The 17,460-nt window shown below is 31.0% G+C and overlaps 1 protein-coding gene across 1 annotated transcript; it reads left to right on the top strand.

Annotated features, from left to right (window-relative positions):
- The first annotated feature begins 730 nt into the window (after nt 1-730).
- LOC133678708 (ubiquitin-conjugating enzyme E2 10) lies at nt 731-3,983 on the top strand. Its single transcript, XM_062101161.1, has 5 exons — nt 731-887; nt 987-1,073; nt 1,552-1,679; nt 3,047-3,151; nt 3,588-3,983. Exons 2-5 carry the CDS (start codon nt 1,004-1,006, stop codon nt 3,729-3,731), a joined length of 447 nt encoding a protein of 148 aa, XP_061957145.1. The 5' UTR covers nt 731-887; nt 987-1,003; the 3' UTR covers nt 3,732-3,983.
- Nucleotides 3,984-17,460: the final 13,477 nt, after the last annotated feature.

Raw genomic sequence — 17,460 nt, 5'->3', positions numbered from 1 at the left:
ATATTTTAATTAAGGTTTTCTGAACCAAACGTAATTAAAAACTAATCATCAATCTAATTACCAGTGAATTGGGGTTAATTAGTAGGAACCATTTCTTTGATGACTGATATAAGACATTCCTAAAAGTTAGAGCACCGACGTAGACCAACCATCCAAAAAAGAAGAAAAAAGCAAAGATTATATTATATATTACTTTCGGCGAAAAATACTAAAAGTAGAAGGCTTGCAAGGTAACGGACAAAAAACGCGAAGCATAGAATGAGTGTTTGCTTCTATTTTTCTTTTGAATGTTTTTTTTAAAATATTTTTAATTTTAAAAAATATTAATTTAATATTTTTTATAGTTTTAATGTATATATAAAAATATTTTTTTTAGTTTAATATATTTTCAAACTTAAATTTATTTTAAAAACTATCTTTTAATATATTTAAATTAAAAGATAGTTAAATTATTGTTTTATAGTTTTAAAGGACAAAAAACGGGAAGTATATATATTTTTTTATTTTAATATATTTAAATTATTTTAAAATAATAATATTAAAAAATAAAAAATATTATTTTAATATATTTTTAAATAAAAAATATATTTTTAAAAAAACTAATACCGCCTTTCACCACCATCCCATTTACAAAAAAATAAAATAAAATGGAAAGAAACAGAACCATCCAATCACAAATGTCGACACCTTATTGTTAATTAATTTTTTAAAAAAGACGGTCCACCAATTTATAATAATATAAAGTCCTCACCTTACAGATTCCCTAATTTCAATCTTTCTTTTCTCCTTTTCCTTCTCCCCACCCTCCATTCCCCTCCCTCTATCTCATCAAACAAATCTCGTAAAAAATTGAAGCCGTTAATTTCCAGAAGGAGAGGAGAGATCCGGTACGTCTCTCTCGAATTGTGTTCTGGTTTGAGACGATTGATCTGGAGAGAGAGAGAGTTGTCGATGTCGATGTTGATGTTTTTTTTTTTTTTTTGCAGGTTAAGTAGAAGATAAGATGGCATCGAAACGGATCTTGAAGGAATTGAAAGATTTACAGAAGGATCCTCCTACTTCATGCAGTGCCGGTATTATGACTTTTTTTTGTTTTTAATTTTTTTCCGATTTGTTTGACTTCATTTCTTAATAGTTTTTTTAGTGTTTCGGTTGATCTGTGCCGGTATTATCTTTTTCGTTTTTTTGGTTGGAATTGATAATGATTTCGTTGATAATCTAAGGAAGTATGCAGTTGAATAATACTGGCGATGATTAACTCTGATCGATAATTTTCTTTGTAAAAATTAAAATTCGATATTTTTAAGGGAAAGCGTAAAACAATATTGAATTTTTTTTGTTAATTTTTAAAAATTATAGTTCAAAAACTTGTATATTCTGATCACAGGGTGTATTATTTTAGGGTATTTTTTTTAAGCAATTATTGTTATCCTGGCTATTCTTAATAATGGTAGGGGGTATGTATGCTGAATTAAAAGTTATTTTTTTCATGATTATTTTATTTAATGTTGTTAACTTGATGTGCTTGCTTTAATTATGGGAATGTTGCAGGTCCCGTTGCTGAAGACATGTTCCATTGGCAAGCAACAATTATGGGTCCTCCGGATAGTCCTTATGCTGGCGGTGTTTTCCTAGTTACTATTCATTTTCCTCCAGATTATCCATTTAAGCCCCCCAAGGTAAGTTTTAACTCCATACAAGCTTAACTTTTGTTGTTCTGAATTATTTGAAAGTTTTGTCGAATGCTAATAATATGCAGGTTTGGGTGAAGTAAGAAGATTCAAACAGATTTTTAAAAAATTCTATGTATATGTATTTCTCTTGAATGCTTTGTATGTGTATATCATTACCTATATTGTCTGCTTAAGTATTGCGAGTTGCAAGCTGATTTTGCAGATTTTCCCAGGTCATATGACTTTTGCTAACCCAGAGTATGTACATACACTAGTTAACCTAAAGGAGGAATCTTTATCTATATGCCCTGATGAGGGAATAAGTTCTTTACTTGACAACAGAATAAAGTGGATGCATATTTAATATACATGAAACTACTGGCGCTTGCAAACTTGCATTTTTCATACCCTTTTCTTAATTCTTATTGTCAAAGAATCATGCTTGTAGTTCCACTGTCACCAAGGCCTCCTTCTGGCAGAGGCCTTAGGTTTGAGCCTCTCTTTTGTAACAAAGAAAAAGGTTTCATGATGTCATGGAGCATCTCCATGTTTCCTCCCATTCTTTTTTCCCCTCACCTCTTGCCCAATTCACAACAAGAATGAAGGGAGATTAGTATGGATGTTGAATTTATTCTCATCAGAAGTTGATTTATTTCAACATGAAGGCATCTCATCTGTGAATATGTGCAATAGGTCGAGCTTTTATTAGTCTTATGCTGTTTCCAAATCAGCAGAATTGGAAGAAATATAGGGGGCTATATGAAGTATAAAGTATAAGCATGCAAACCTGATTTCACAATATAAGCGTGAGGCTGTTTGATAGGATTCAATGCTATGCCAGGTCCTGATACAATATGAGCTAAGATGTGAAGATATGTTAAATGATGCAGCTCTTGCATCTAAGGCTTGTGTATCAAACATCAACTTTTGGTAAGGATTTTAGAATAAGAATATGCTTTATATCTTAATTGCACAAGAAGAAATTATAGCATTAATGAGGGTATGTTGCTAAAGCTCAAATCAGCTAAAGATGAAATAAATGGTATTGCATGAAAGGCTGAAGATATAAACTGCCCTGATTGAATGGTTCCGCCTCTGCTTGCCCTCTTGCCATGCAGAATATAAGAATTTATTAGTCAATTTGTTTGTTTGGTGAATTAACCACGATAATTTATGACATTCAATTCATTGGTATTTGCCGAGTAGTTTTAGCTGTTTTCTTTTTGTGAATGCCTCATTGTATTCTTGGTGTGTTGCTTCTGCATCTCATCATGTACTATTTATGGCACTCCTCCACATTCGGTCAAGAATTCAATCTCAAAAGCAGTTCTCTTTTTGTGCGTGTGATTTCATTTTGTGTATGTATCTTGCAGGTAGCATTCCGGACAAAGGTATTCCACCCAAATATAAATAGCAATGGCAGCATTTGCCTGGACATTTTGAAGGAGCAATGGAGCCCGGCTCTAACCATATCCAAGGTTCTTATTCTATAATCATCAAATCATTTATCTTGGAGTTGAGAAAAAAATGCTGTTGATTACTTAAATGGATTTGTGATAGTCCGGCATCTATTTTGTGTTGGGAAGGGACTAAGTGGTTCATTTTCTTATAACCATTCTTGATGTGTTGATGAACCGAATAGTTCATTGCAACATATAGAGCTAATTTAGATCTCAGCAGCCCTCCTTTTCTTTCCCCTGATTTCTGAGAGTTCACCTTTCTGCAGAAAAGATATTTAGGACTCTAAAACTGTGTTATTAGTTGATAACATATTGTTTATTCATCAGCCATCTGCAGCTCTTTTTTCTCCCTTTTAAATGGGCTATTTTTAATTTGCTGTCGTAGCGCAGGCTGACTTTTGAATTGCTAGTTATCATTGGTGATCAAGTAAACAAGTTCTGTTTCCATTTGTAGGTATTGCTCTCTATCTGCTCTTTGTTGACGGACCCTAACCCCGACGATCCATTGGTGCCCGAGATTGCTCATATGTACAAGACCGACAGGAACAAGTATGAGACGACTGCAAGAAGCTGGACCCAGAAGTATGCTATGGGCTAAGGGCTAAATGACCTGTGGTGTGTGCAATGGAGGGCCCTTTTTCTTCTTTTCTTTCTCCTAAAGTTCTATTTATCGATGTTTGTTGGTCAATCTAAACGGGTGAAACTGGCCCATGCAGGTATGTTTCTTTCCATTGATGTATGGATTAATTTGACCCTCGATGAAATGTCTCTAATTCAGTATGTCACCATGTAACTTCTAAATCTTATTGGGTTCTCCTGTTTGTATGAGCAATTCCTTTCTTCACGTGTATTTTCTAGAAAAGCAATTGTTTTGTGTTCAATTTAGTTTTTTTTTTAAAAAAAATTATTATGACTCATGATCAAGTCATTTACTCACCTGGAAATAACCTTTGATTTTTAATCAAAATGTTGTTGGGTCAATTTTGTTTTAATCAAAAGTTAAATTTAATTTAATACATTAAAGTCGATTTTTGATAAATATACTAAACTCCCTCCCTGCACAGGTTTTGATAAATGATATTCTAATTGCGATTCTGATTTCAAATTATTTGCAACAAGAAGTTGGTGAGGGTCTTGATCTTTCTTTTCAGAACTGAAGTCAATTAATAGTTTTGTAAGCACAAGCATCCCGTTCCAGGAAAACAAAATAACTATGGTTCAACAACAAATTGACTAGTATTAATGGTACATGGGAAAGGGGTGTAGGTTTGTTTTTTAAAGTGTTTTTTTATTTAGAAATATATTAAAATGAATTTTATTTCTTTTAAAAAAAGTATTATCGATAAATATACTTCTTAACTCACTCTCTGCACAAGTTTTGATAAATGATATTCTAGTATTAATGGTATATTAAAATGATTTGATAAAAAAATATTAAAAAAATAAAGAAAAAAAATATTTTTTTTTTATCTGAAAAAGGACTAGTTTCCGACCTGAGACATGACCACAAATGTCGATGTAATGCCTTGATCTCCTAAAAGGAAAACGTCCTAAGAATATTACTTCAGCGCAACCCTCCATTAAATATGAGGGAGTTCAATAAAGACCAGAATGTGTGCAATTTACAAATCGTGAAGCAAAAATGGTAAAAATGCTATGTCGTTAGTGATTGAAGGAGAAAGAGCGGAGCACAGAGACAATGGCGAGAGATGAAGAACCTCTACACCCTAATCCTTCCTTTCCTCATGTCCACTGCTCTCTTTTCCCGCTACTTCACGCTAATCTAACGAGTTGAACAGTGCTCGCCGGTGCATCCACGTTCATATTCTTTACCGGAGCGAATAACTAGCAATTTAACTTTTTCATCCGTGACGTTCTGGCTCCTTGAATGATTCTCTATTTTAAACTTTGTGAACTGTGCTCTCGCTACATGTAGCAAGCACTATAGCACTCTGTTGATGGGACTGTGAAGCATTGGAAAACGAAGTGCGAAAAAAGGAAGAGAGTGGAGGAGGCTAAACCAAAACACAAGCAATCAATCAAAGAAAGGAAGGCACATATCCAAAATCCAAAACCCAATTTGCATTCGGAAATTGGTCTTTTTTCTCTTCTCTGAGTATGGATTACTGTTGTTGATTTTTATTGCATGCGTGGGTTACTTGAAGAAGCTAACCAACAATTTGATAAAATGATTAAGAGAGATTTGGTTTGGTGGAATACAATGATATCTAGTAGGGGTGTTCACGGTTCGGTTCGGTTTGGTTTATACTAAAAAAACCAACTGAATCGAGTTATATTAATTTTGTGAAATATTAACCGAATTGGACCGAAATCCGATTCAAACCGAACAATATTTAACTATTTATACCCCTTTTAATTTGTATAGCTTTGGTTTTTTGGTTGGTCCGGTTCGGTTTGTCAGTTTCAGTTTTAAAACCGAATTTGTTAGAATTTCTGGTTTTAAAAATTAATTTAATTGGTTTTTTTATCTCGGTTCAGTTTTTTTAGTAAATTTTTCTTTAATTTTTTTGGTTGATCAGTTTTTTTAAACACTCTTGATATCTATCTCGTGGCACATGGTTTTCATGAGGCAATGGAGTTGTCTAGAAAGATGGAAAGTGAGGGTTTTGAACTAAATTCACCTACTTTTGTTGCACTGATCTTGGCAAGTGAGGGGTCATTCACATCTTTTTTTTTATTTTATTTTTTCTTCGATTAAAACCGATGAAAATCCTAGATCAATTATGGGTAAACTTAACAGGCCGGTCCAGGTTTTGCAGCGACCTACATAGCATTGGTGCGCCCAGCCCATCAACAGATGCCTGAAGTGTTCTAAAAGCAGGCATTTTATATGTATTTGGGCTGGCTCTCATCTGGACCTCCGTCATCATCGTGGTCTGGTCCTGGGTCTGGTACTATGACTCACTCAGCTAAAGCTTCCTTCTTTTCTTGCCATGGATGCTTGGGTTCAAATCTAATGCAGGGGTTATGAAAGAAAATCATTGACTTTGCATATGTTTGACAGTGGACCAGCCATTTGGGCAGTCCACAAGAAGATCCAAGAACAAAATCAGGCAGGCCAGTTGCTGGACAGTACAGCCAAATGGACCAGCCATTTGCCATTTATGAATAAAAACCAATGAACCCACCAGAGCAGGCAGCTCTTGAATTTTATGTCTGCAACATTTAATGATCAAGGAAGGTTGTGTAAAGGGTTGCTATCTCCATTTGGTTTACTTCTTGGTCCTCGTCGGGCAGCCTTGATGATCATACTTAATACTTTTGAAGCATATGTGTTTCTTATTACAACATTTCTCTTTCCCCTCCTTTTTTTTTTTTTTTGGATGTAAAGCCATTTGTGTTTTTTTTCTATTAGAAAATTCAAAAATATTTAGTTAATTAATATATATAATTTTATATAGATCTCAGTGAAAATTTTATTTTGAAACCCTTATTAAAAAAAAGCTATAAGTTATATGTTTTTTAAATCTATTTTTTCAAATCACAACCGTAAAAATTATCACAATGCTAAAACACACCTTTCTCTTTCCACTTTGTTTTTTTTTTTTTGTTATGTATTATCATTTGTGTTTTGTCCTAATCATAAATTCACAAATATTTAATTAATCAAAATACACTATAATTTTATATAAATCCCATTGAAAACTCTATTTTGAAACCTTTATTAAAAAAAAGCTATAATTTATATATTTTTTTAAAATTTAGTTTTCCAAATCATAACCACAAAAGTTATCATAAAGTCAAACACACTTTATTTTGATTTTGTCTAATAAACCATGAAGTAATTAGTAATTTTTTATGAGAATTACTCTCAATTAAGTGAATCTTAGCTTGGATAATTCAAGAAAATCTTCAGTACACACTTTATTTTGATTTTATCTAATAAACCATCAAGTAAATAGTAATTTCTTACGGTAATTACTATCAATTAAGTGAATCTTAGGTTGCATAATTCAAGAAAATCTTCAGTACTGTAATGTCCTTTCCACCATATCCTAAAAAAAATGTACGATCTTTCACGATATGGTATGATATGATATAATATAAGGTAATGTAATGGATGTGTGGAATAATTTTTCCATTTCAGCAAACAGTACACGCCTCTAGAAAAATTGTAATTTTTTCTAGTCAAAGACAAACTTACCGACAGCATTAATGACATTTTTTTGGCTATTAAACCCTGTCTAAGGGCACTTAACCTCACATCCCTCCTTAGGGTCCTACAAGCTTTCTTAAATCTGCGCAGCTAACGTTGAATTTGTATATATATATATATATATATATATATATATATATATATATATATATATATATATATATATATATATATATAATTAAAGAACCACTCCTTTCCCTCTTAAATTTAACAATAATTTTTCTTATTTCTCAAATTTTTATTTGAGATCGAATTTATTTTATATTTATTTCAGCATTCATAACACTTTCCATGCAATTGTAAAACTCTAAACATAATTAACTTCCAATTAGAAAAACTGGCGTGTAGATTAGATCATTGCTTCTTTCACATAACATATAATTAACAAAGCTTAAGCACTTGGAGAAACAGTAATTAAACTCAACCCAATTCAATAGGATGGCTTCGAAAACCAAAAAGTCAGAGCTTGATCTTCTTAACTGTATTTTAATTTGAATTGAAAATGAAATTAACCAAATCAAACCTAGTTGATATAGTCAAATCTGAACTAATTTTATCTGGTTAATATTAAGAGGTTCTTTTTATATATAAAAAAAAGAGACTAATCCGATCCAAATTGATCTGATAACCAACAAATTAACTCAATAATAATTTAGTGATCCGAAATATTTTCAGAGTCATACCCTAAATTAATTAATTCTGACAACTATACTTGAAACTTTAACAAAGTCAATATGTTTTTTCTTTAAGAACAAACGCCTACGTGATCTCGAGTAAACTACATCGAGCTGGTTACAAGTGAGCTTAGATCCTCTGAGACATTAATGCAGATAATTTTCAAAGAGTGTATTTATGATTCTTGTCCTTGTATTAATAACTGGATGATATCGGAAGCCAAGGGCAAGTTCTGGCTTCTAATTAATTACAATGGAATTGCAAGTTGGGTGTTCCTTCGCTGTACAAGCACATCAGCACCAAATATTTTCATATTTTTGGAGATATTGGGAGTATATAATTAATGAATAATGGGTGTTTAGCTGTTTTCTTTAATCAAATTCGATATTAACTCACTAAATCGTGTATTCATTTGTTTTATTTTAAGCCCACTTCAAGTTAATTCCCTGGTTACGAGCTTGAATATCATGCCTTGAGATATTGGCATATATATGCCATGGAATCTTATAAAAAAACAAAAAGAAAAATAAAATGAGAAATAATATAAAAAATAAATGAACCACACATATTCCTTACAAAAATTAAATTAATTTAATACCATATCAACTCTATAACGTACCCATGTCAGCTAGAAGTTATGGTTTTATCAGGAAGTCCAAAAAGCTATGAGCTGAAAAAACCATGCTTGGGAATTCAAAAACCAATTAATAACTATCACATCTTCTTGTTCCCCATAAAGACCAGCCCCTCCAACTTTAGGGTTTTTTTTTATTAAAAAAATCTTAATTAAATAACACTAGCTAGTTAAATTCCGTAGGATATGGTGACCCATGTCGTTTATTATATGTTTGCATGCCTTCAAATTATAATACGTGTCAAACCTATAGACTTTACCCAAGTGGAAAAATCTAAGTCTGAAGTCCAACTCTAGCTAGCCTGAGAGGATTAAAATAATTCCTGCTCATAGGTCGTGCCCACGAGTGGGAGAGAGCATGGTCCCTGAAATCTGGCTTCATTGAATATATTTTTAGCAAAATCTGAGTTCAAGGGACAAAAAGAATAGAAAACTCAAAGAGGTATCTGAGCTTCCATGCACTTGAGGGATTTTTCTCTAGTGAAGACAAGGCACAAAGCTGAAAATCACAAGCTAACATCCCACTAAAAATGTTCTTGGATGCGAGAATATTAATTTACGTGGCAGCTTGTGAACTCAATTCTCTGGCTAGCTGCTTATAATCCTTAATTTAGATGCCAACTGGGGTTAATTCAGGTGAGTAATCAGTCACTAATTATTGTCTAAAGGTTTTCAGAATGTTCATTGAACAGAACTTTATGGCTTATAATTAATTATACAATGCTAATTATTAGATTAATTAAGCCACCTTGTTAGCTTAATTGTAGCTCTAGTAGTGTGAGAGGCTCTAAAGCAAGCCATAACATTTTCACATGGACCCAATTCAGATCTTCAAGTCTGATTAAAAATGAGATTAGGAGGTAATTAATCTGTAGATTACCAAAAACAAGTTTTGGCACAAGAAGAGATCATCAGTTTGTTAATATACTTGTGATTGATCTTCTGGAATTAGTTCATTGTTTAGGAACGTGAGTGGGTGTAGTAGAAAAGGCAATACATAATTCATATTAAAGAAATTACGTTGTTTTTGAGACTAAATCTCATGAACAAATTTAAGAAAACATCTCCCGACAAAAATAGAAGCTCGAAACATTATTAAAAAAATGGAGCATGTGGACTCTCTCAACCAATGCAACCATTCCCCATTTTTAGGGCTTTTTGGATATCTAAATCAACCATTATTACCCAACCCACATTTATTCCCTAATCACTTAATTGGTGTGATTAAAATTAAAAAAAAAACATTAACTAATTACTATTTCAAGGTAGAAGATAATGTTTTTCGTCTCTACGCTTTATAGTTTACTTATAAATTTATTTTATATTTTTATTTTTATCTTTTAAACCAAACACCTTTATATTTTTTATGTATTTGTTTTTATTCTTTCAACTAAACACGTTTATGTTCTTTTTGTATTTTTTTTTATGTTTTATAATACTAACTAAACACATCCTTATTATTTATTCAAGATTAAAGTTTTTTAAAAATATTTTCTTCGTCAATACATTAGTAAATATAATGTTTATTAAAACCAAGAAAAATAAGAAATAAGAGAAGATGCATGCACCTAAACCAATTACCAAACCCCTCAAATTGAGACCCAAATAGTTGCTTTCTACAAATCCCTGAATTTTAGATGAGCCCTAGCCAATGACCATAAAGTGCAACTGTACAAATGCATATATGCAAGTAGAAGTACCCACATGAAAACAATAATATCTTTTAATTAATTTCTATAAGGTAAAAATAAATAAATAAATATTAAAATAGTGGATTAAATTTGCACTTCGTAGTTCAAAAAACTCAAGCCACATCACCCCACATGGGCAGCCCTCTCCATGGTCTCTTAAAGAGGGCGTGAACAGTGTCGGTCACCGGTTGTTCAAGTGTCAGTCGATTCTCCTATTGTTATCAATTCTCAATTCTTGTATTTTACGGTGTATTTGATATTATAATTCGGTGTATTTTTTTATATAGTTTTTTTAATATGTATTAAAATAATTTTTTTAATTTTTAATATAGCATATCAAAATCATAAAAAAATATTAATTTTTTTTAATTTAATACTTTTTCAAGCTAAAAACAATTTTAAAAAATAAAAGTAAATTTTTAAAAACAAAAGTAAAAGATCTCCCAACCACACTCTTAATTGGATGAAGGTGTGAGACTGTTAGGTAAGGTGAGATTTTTATGATTTTGTACTAAAGTTAGATGTAAATGAGATAAAAGTTATCAAACCTAGTTAAATTTATTATTTTAAAATTTAAAATAAAATTAAAAAAATATTATTTAAAAAAAATTATAAAAAAAACTAATCAAATTGATTAAGTTGTGAGTTGATTCATCATATTACCTAATTTAATAATACAATTTCAAAAATTAACACACATTTTTTAAATTTTATTCGATGATTAAAGTTTTAATAATATACCAAAGAATAATATTATAATTCAAAAGTTTAAATTAAATAGTAAAATCACGATATAAACTTACTTTTTATATTATAATGTCATATTTCACTTTTTAAAAATAGTTATAAAAAATACTTCTCATAAACACATCGATCCTACTTCAAACTTAACCAAATTAAACAATACATAATTTCTCTGTCCAAGGGCTAACTTAAATAATCACAATCTCTTAGATAATATCATGCATAGATTAGTGAAAACTTGAGATTAAACGAGCTAAAAAAATATATGAGTGTGAAGAGGTGTTGCATCGGTGGATTAATTTAGTTTTGTGCACTGAATTTTGTAAATGTTCTATACATGAACATGCATATAGATAGTCTCCAATACTCATATATATCTTAATTTTAAGAACACGATGCTCCCACGTATGATCTTGCAGCGTGGGGATATTATATTTTGGGGTTTTTGTGCTTTATTTTTTCTTTCGCCTTCATGGTTACTCAAAACCAAGAAAGAATAGCACGTGAGCTTCACTTTTGACTGTTCTGAATCATGAAAGTGAAACTGTTAGAGATGAGCTAAGATTGTTAATTTACATACTTTAGTTCTTTAATATATACTTTTTAAAATTCAAAACCTTTTTTATTATATGAGAAAATGCCTTAAAAAAGCTATTTTTTGCCGTTTCTAGCATCACGATTCTTGAACAAAATATATTCATCTATATATATATATATATATATATATATATATATATATATATATATATGCTCACGATATCCCCCCACACAACAAGCAGGGATCGATGGATCTTGGTTCTTCCATTCTTTTAACTAGCCATAAAGTTGCAGCTTTAAACAGAAAAAAAAGAAAAAAAAAAAAGGCACAATCTTTTATCTCTGTAGAGAAGAAGGGAAGAAACTCTCCAGGAATTTGACTGAAATCTTGGCTCATCTAGTGTTTGATCACCTAAAAGCAAGAGATCAGCATGCATGCGATTCTTTCTGCTAACATGCATGCTACAAATATCTAGCTTTATTTTAACCTTTCGACATGCACGAATGATGTGGCCAAAGGTTTTTTTTAACCTTTAAAACTGTAAAAATGGAAATGATCATCATTTAATTAATTAATTAATCCCTGATCAGGCTAATCTCTCTTGTTTAAGATGGTATTGCCATTAATGAAGTTTCAATTAATACAATATCAGAGATGGAAAGCATGCATAATTATTGCGAAAGGTGAGAAAGGAAGGACCAACATTTCTTGCTTCAAGGAGAAGCTTGTATGGTGACAGATACCAGTCGCTTCTCTTTCAAGATTGTTTCACTGCTTTAGTAATTAATATTCTGATTCCATTCCTTTTAAGAAAAATTACTTTTGGGTTCCATCGATTTTCGAGCTTATATTGTTTGCAATAATAATCACAAACTTCAGACCGACATGGCGATAAAGCTTCCACGTCTTCTGTGGGGGTGTGGGAGGTGGCCCATTTTTTAGAGCGGATCTTGTTTCACGATTATTATTTTATATTAATTCTGGGTTTAATCGGAGAAACATGGGGATTAAGATTTGGTTTGGGTTTGATATTATAGTGTAATGTGGTTTTTTGTTTAGAAATAGATTAAAATAATATTTTTTTAAAATTTTAAATATTAATATATCAAAATCATCAGAAAATATTAAAAATATTAATTAAATATTTTTTAAGATAAACACAATTTTAAAATACAGATAAAAACACAATACTAAACCATCATTTGATACCAGGATTTTTTGTTCTCCTACGTTCTACCGCGCGCGTACTGCAACTCAAGTCTAGTAATTAAAGAGGAATTAATTTTGATAATTTCAAATTTAATTTTTGTCCTATCAGAAAAGAATTTCAAATTTTGATTATTTCAAATTTAATTTTTTTCCTATCAGAAAAGAATTTCAAATTTTGATTATTTCAAATTTAATTTTTTTCCTATCAGAAAAGAATTTCAAATTTTGATTATTTCAAATTTAATTTCTAAAAGGAAATTAAAAAGAAATACAGCGATTATAGATCCTATCTTTTATTTCCTATATTCTAGCGATCAATATCTCTTAGTATCGTTTTTTTTTAAAAAAAATCTTGTTTCGATGTGGATTTTCTCGAGTTGCCTGTCTACTGCCATGATGAGTGAAGTTTTGCATCACAAGGGGCAGATAAAAGACTCGAGCAAATTAATGCATGATCTTTTATCGTCTAGCTCGGCATTTGTTTGTAATGCTTGGTGTTAGCCGCTTGTACATCCCGTGACAAGATTTGGCTTCATGAATTCTTGTCAATAGACGATTGTGGTGTCTTTTCCTCGCTCTAAGTCCACCTGTCTAAGCATAATTTGTTCATTTTCTCTTAAATTCGTGTAAGAAAAAAAAAACTTAGCTTCTTAATTTCATCTTATACACAAAAGCATGGGCTGATGATACAAGTCTTCAAGGATGTGGTGAGCATGCTCATGAAGACTTTTCTTCTCTCCCTTTACATATTCAAGCTCTTACTCTCCAAAAAAAAAGGGGGTAAAAGAAGGTTTGGTGATCAACAGTCGTGGATCTAGCTTGTGCAAGCACTGTAGCTCCTTCTGTGAATAGACACAAGGAGTATGAGCAGCCGGTCACTCTCGAATTTAGGGCTTCTAGGGGCTTGGAGTTGATTAACTTATTCATGATTAAGTGGATGATTAATTAGAGACTAACGACTAGAGTATGGAGCACCAAGCAAGGATCTTGGGCTTGGTGCTCATTGACTTGTATCCTTGGATAGATATTTTTGTTTTAACAAATATATACATACTAACAAGAACAGTTTGATATTTCCTTTTCCCTTGCCCAATAAAAAAAAATAAAAAAAAAGAAGAAGAAGATGAGTGAAGGAGTCGATGCCTGTGAGTGTTAGAGAATCCGAACAAACCTCTAAGCAGATTGTTGTGTATAAAAAACTCGGCAGACCACTTGGTGATTTGTCGAACTTGGTGTACTTCCTTAGCTGTCTTTTGCTCATGGTTCACTTGGCTCAATGTAGGGCCAATGTCCAAGAACTTGCTCAACTTTGATGCTTGTCTTTCACCGATCCATATGGTTATCACTTTCTAAAACATGGGATCCTTAAATTAACATATTAAGACCTAATTATCCCTAATTTATTGTTCTTCTTCTAAATTAATCTTGATGATAAATGAACCGGCCGGGTTCCACCTGCCATTATTTCATCTCAGGTGCTGAGCATTGATTCATATGGTAATTAAGAAAATTAATGGCTGATTAAGCGAGTACAATCACCTTCAAATAATTAAGGTTTATTTGTTTGTTTTTGCAAAATAATACTCTTGGTGACTTTTCTGACTCTACCAGGAATTAATTTATTATAGTTGTAATGTAATATACTACTAGGTTTAATCTTAGGAGAGACCAAATTAGCGTACAAACTACTTAATTAATTAACTGGATAATTAATCACAAAAACCTCCTTGTATTTAAATGAACATATGTTGTCCTAAAAGACAACCATAAACGCTAATGAAGAATAACTATTCAACAGCATAGGTTAAACTCGACAGCTTAACCATGCATTCTGTTGCCAACTTGTCATATTATCGTCCTTGATTTTGATAACCCGCAGCTTATTAAATATTATATCCTTTATATATATATAAAGGGGGTTCAAATTCCTTAAAAAAAATTAACACTCATCTAACCTACTTTGCACCACCTGATTAATTTCTTAAAAATGATTATTTTTACCTTTTTTTTTATATATATATAGTTTTAAAACTACGGCATGATTCAGTTAAAATTTGACCATTAACTTATTAAATTTTTTTTTCTAAATAATATAGTTTTGATTTTTAAAAAAATAAATTTGAGGTGAAACTCTTTAATTTTACTCGTAACATTAACCTAAAAATAACACTCCTTCATGATTTCTTAAGACGGAAGTCCCTCGTGGTTACATGTTTTAAATTAACAAACACTTAATAATACAAGCCACAAATATAGCTATAATTAAGTTATGAAACCTAAAAATAATCCCATGTGTTAGTGTTCCAAAGAACAGAGAATTCATGTGGCGAAATAACAAGTACAGAACAGCATCATCATCATGTGAACTCACCTTCTTCCCATAATTAGTGACATACTAGATTTCAGAAGGAAAAAAAAAGTAATAAATTGAGTAAACTCGAATTAACTTGATTAATTTATAATTTAGTGGAAGGAAAAAGAAAAAAAATAAAATGCTCAATACCCAATAGTCGAAAGTCAAAAGATGAAATAAAAAAGAAAGATCAAAGTTAAATCGAGCTAATTTTTGAAACTAACAACTTTAATCATGAGACCGAGATGACCATACAGAAAAAAAACAAATTTTGAACAAAATTCTTAACCATCAAAAAATTAAAAAAAAATAAATAGCAATCAAAACAATGAGGATCAAATCTGGTATAAAACTAATGAGGATCAAATCTGGTATAAAACTAATGAGAGACCTAATCAAAAAATAAAATAAAAAAGAAAAGGGATAAAAAAGAGCAATTAAAAGAATGATAACCAAAATTGGATAAAAAAATAAAATAAAATGTCGAGGGATAAAATTAAAAGAAAAAACAAATTAAAAAATGATAAAAAATGAGCAATTAAAAAAAAAGAGAACTAAATATGGAAAAAATAAAATAAAATCTTAAGGGGTAAAATTGAAAGAAAAAAAACCAAGAAAATGATTAAAAAAAACCAAGAGAATGAGTACCATATTTAATATAAAAACAAAACAAAATCTAATGGAAAATGATGAAACCCAAAGAAAAAGAAACAATAATAAAAAAAACAAAAGAAAGAAAGACCAATCAAAAGAAAGATGATCATAATTGAATTTTTTCTTCATTAATTTTTTTTATCAAAATAATACTATTTTTACTTTTTAGTTGAATAAAAAATCAAGCGATTAGCTAGAGGAAAATCATGTCAACATTGGTTGATTTATTTGTTTTGCTATTTTTTTATCAAAATAATGTCATTTTTACTTCCTGCACAATAAAAAATCTAATTAAACCTAGCTAGTAACCCGGTTATTCAACCCAACCCATGATCCAGGATATGACAGGGGTCAACTCTCGAGCTGAATTTTAAAAGCATGATAAAAAAATAAGTATCAAGTATAATATAAAAATTCAATGAAATTAAACAATGAGATATGAAATTACGACAAAACAATTAATCAATAAGAGAACTCAAAATAAAAGGAATTGTAATCATATAAATGAGGATCAAATTAAAAAAAAGAATTAAAATCAAATAATTAAGGATTAAATCAAAAAAATAAAATCCAATAAGAAAAAGATTAAAGGCAAAATAAATAAGAATCAAAAGAATGAGAATCATATTTGATAAAAAAAACATAAAAAATAAAATGTCGAGGGATGGAATTGAAAAATAAATAAATTAAGTTCGATATAATTAAAAGATTGAGGATCACTTTACAATTTTATAAGGCCAGCACACCTATTGAAGTGGATGAAAGAGAAAAGATGGGGGAAGAAAAATTATCGCCGGAGCTCATCCGTGCCATGGATGCCAACACGCACCACCTCACCATTTTAAGAGTGGCGTGCTACTTTGGACGCCGCCCTGGAAGGCTATTGACGATAATTGGGAGGTGCCCATGCGCCGCCCATAGAGAGCGAGTGTCTCCCACTTGTAGAGCATGCACTAATTATTTTTTTTTAATTATCAAAAGACTAGAACATCCTTAATCCCATGAGATAATTGCAAGAAAACGGAGGTTAAAAGATCAAAAGTACCCCTTGATCTTAGGCAAAAAAAAAAAAAATGAGTTAACGCCAGGAGTTATTATGTAATTATACTATACAAAAATTAGAAAAATCCAAAAACACTTCTCAAACATTATTTATTTATTTATTTGATAATAAAAGGACTCTTCAATTATTGGATTTTACTGCTATGAAGTTTTAGTTTTATTTGTGACAGGCTTCCAATTATTCATGCAGGCATGCTTTACGCGTGATGACATGTAGCTGTGCAATGATTGGCTAAAAATGCTCACAATTGCACAAGAAAACTGAAAAAAGAAGAAGAAGAAGAAGAAGAAGAAGAAGAAGAAGCAGCAGCAGCTTGCAATGGTTCAAACCACATATGTCTAAGCATATGCAGGTGATGCATAAACCAAAAAAACTTTCCTCCAATTCGGCAATTTTCTCTGTTCAAATTTGGTAATATTGTTACCAACCTGTGATTGCGAGGGCTTAACGACCAATCATTGACCACCACAGGAACAAATTAAGATACATGCATGTATAGTTCAACCTATGGATAAAAGGGTCCGGCAGTCACATTATGTATTATTCTAATACAAGTGATTTTGATCGTTCAATTATGAATTTGTCATAA

Source organism: Populus nigra, chromosome 18 (assembly GCF_951802175.1).
Source record: "Populus nigra chromosome 18, ddPopNigr1.1, whole genome shotgun sequence".
Lineage (NCBI taxonomy): Eukaryota > Viridiplantae > Streptophyta > Magnoliopsida > Malpighiales > Salicaceae > Populus > Populus nigra.
Note: the sequence above shows the minus strand (reverse complement) of the source record. Positions and strands in the feature narration are given on the sequence as shown.

What these genes read in the sequence shown, in the direction of transcription:
- LOC133678708 (XM_062101161.1), top strand. Translation starts at nt 1,004, where the DNA reads ATGGCATCGAAACGGATCTTGAAGGAATTGAAAGATTTACAGAAGGAT. An exon ending in ATCCATTTAAGCCCCCCAAG is followed by an intron (nt 1,680 to 3,046) that starts GTAAGTTTTAAC and finishes TGTATCTTGCAG; the next exon opens with GTAGCATTCCGGACAAAGGT. An exon ending in CGGCTCTAACCATATCCAAG is followed by an intron (nt 3,152 to 3,587) that starts GTTCTTATTCTA and finishes TTCCATTTGTAG; the next exon opens with GTATTGCTCTCTATCTGCTC.